The following is a 730-nucleotide window of genomic DNA, read 5'->3' on the forward strand; positions in this document are numbered from 1 at the left end:
GTTTGTGTCCAGGCTGTACAAAGGCCGCAATGCGAGGATTTCCAGGAGCAAGAAGGTAAAGCGTTACGGGTTTCCATCTTGGCATTCTTCTGCCTATTTTCACAGCAGCTCCTGCCTTGGGAGCCCAGGTGCATCACAAGTGTCTCAAGGCATTTCTTCCCACACAGATGGAGCTGGACAGCACGAGAGCTCATGCCACACGCAGCGCTCTCATGCTCGCCCACGGCAGCTTGGCACTGCGTGCCTCCAAGGAACAGCTGCTCGCCCACCTGGAGGGAGACATCGTGGGCAACATCCTGATGCTCTACAGCTGCAGCTGCCGGGTGAGAGCTCAAAGCGTGCCAGGGTGTCTGAGCACCCAGCTGCAGCCCCTCCACATGGGGGGATGCTGAGATGGGCCTTCCCTTTCCAAAGGTCCCTCGGGGAATGCTTTGTACCCAGATGAAGATCCAAGCCCTTCCCTTAGCGTTGCCCCCACGTGTCCCCCTTGCAGCCCTTGTCCCTTCCTGCAGTTCAAAGACTGTTCTTCTCTCTTGGGCCTCAGGACTTGCAGAACAACCTCGCGCTGGTGCAGAGCATCACCGACTTCAGCTCTGCCTTCCAAGGTGTGGGTGATTCTGCGTGCTTTAACCCCTCCTTGAAGGGAAAGCTTCTGGAGATCCTGATGGTGAGTGCCTAGAGACAGGGCTGTCTGCAGAGGAGTTGTGGGCTGCGCCACGAGGCTCGCTTT

General features: G+C 57.7%; 1 protein-coding gene across 1 annotated transcript; it reads left to right on the top strand.

The window, feature by feature from the left end:
* The first annotated feature begins 6 nt into the window (after positions 1–6).
* Positions 7–691, top strand: LOC109365190 (maestro heat-like repeat-containing protein family member 2B). Its single transcript, XM_019611912.1, has 3 exons — positions 7–55; positions 168–323; positions 545–691. The coding sequence occupies exons 2-3, from the start codon at positions 168–170 to the stop codon at positions 677–679; spliced, it is 291 nt and encodes a 96-aa protein (XP_019467457.1). The 5' UTR covers positions 7–55; the 3' UTR covers positions 680–691.
* Positions 692–730: the final 39 nt, after the last annotated feature.

Source organism: Meleagris gallopavo, unplaced genomic scaffold, assembly GCF_000146605.3.
Source record: "Meleagris gallopavo isolate NT-WF06-2002-E0010 breed Aviagen turkey brand Nicholas breeding stock unplaced genomic scaffold, Turkey_5.1 ChrUn_random_7180001957817, whole genome shotgun sequence".
In the NCBI taxonomy this organism is placed as follows: domain Eukaryota; kingdom Metazoa; phylum Chordata; class Aves; order Galliformes; family Phasianidae; genus Meleagris; species Meleagris gallopavo.

Coding starts and splice junctions, on each gene's coding strand:
- LOC109365190 (XM_019611912.1), top strand. CDS start 168: ATGGAGCTGGACAGCACGAGAGCTCATGCCACACGCAGCGCTCTCATG. Junction 324..544: donor TCTACAGCTGCAGCTGCCGG/GTGAGAGCTCAA, acceptor CTTGGGCCTCAG/GACTTGCAGAACAACCTCGC.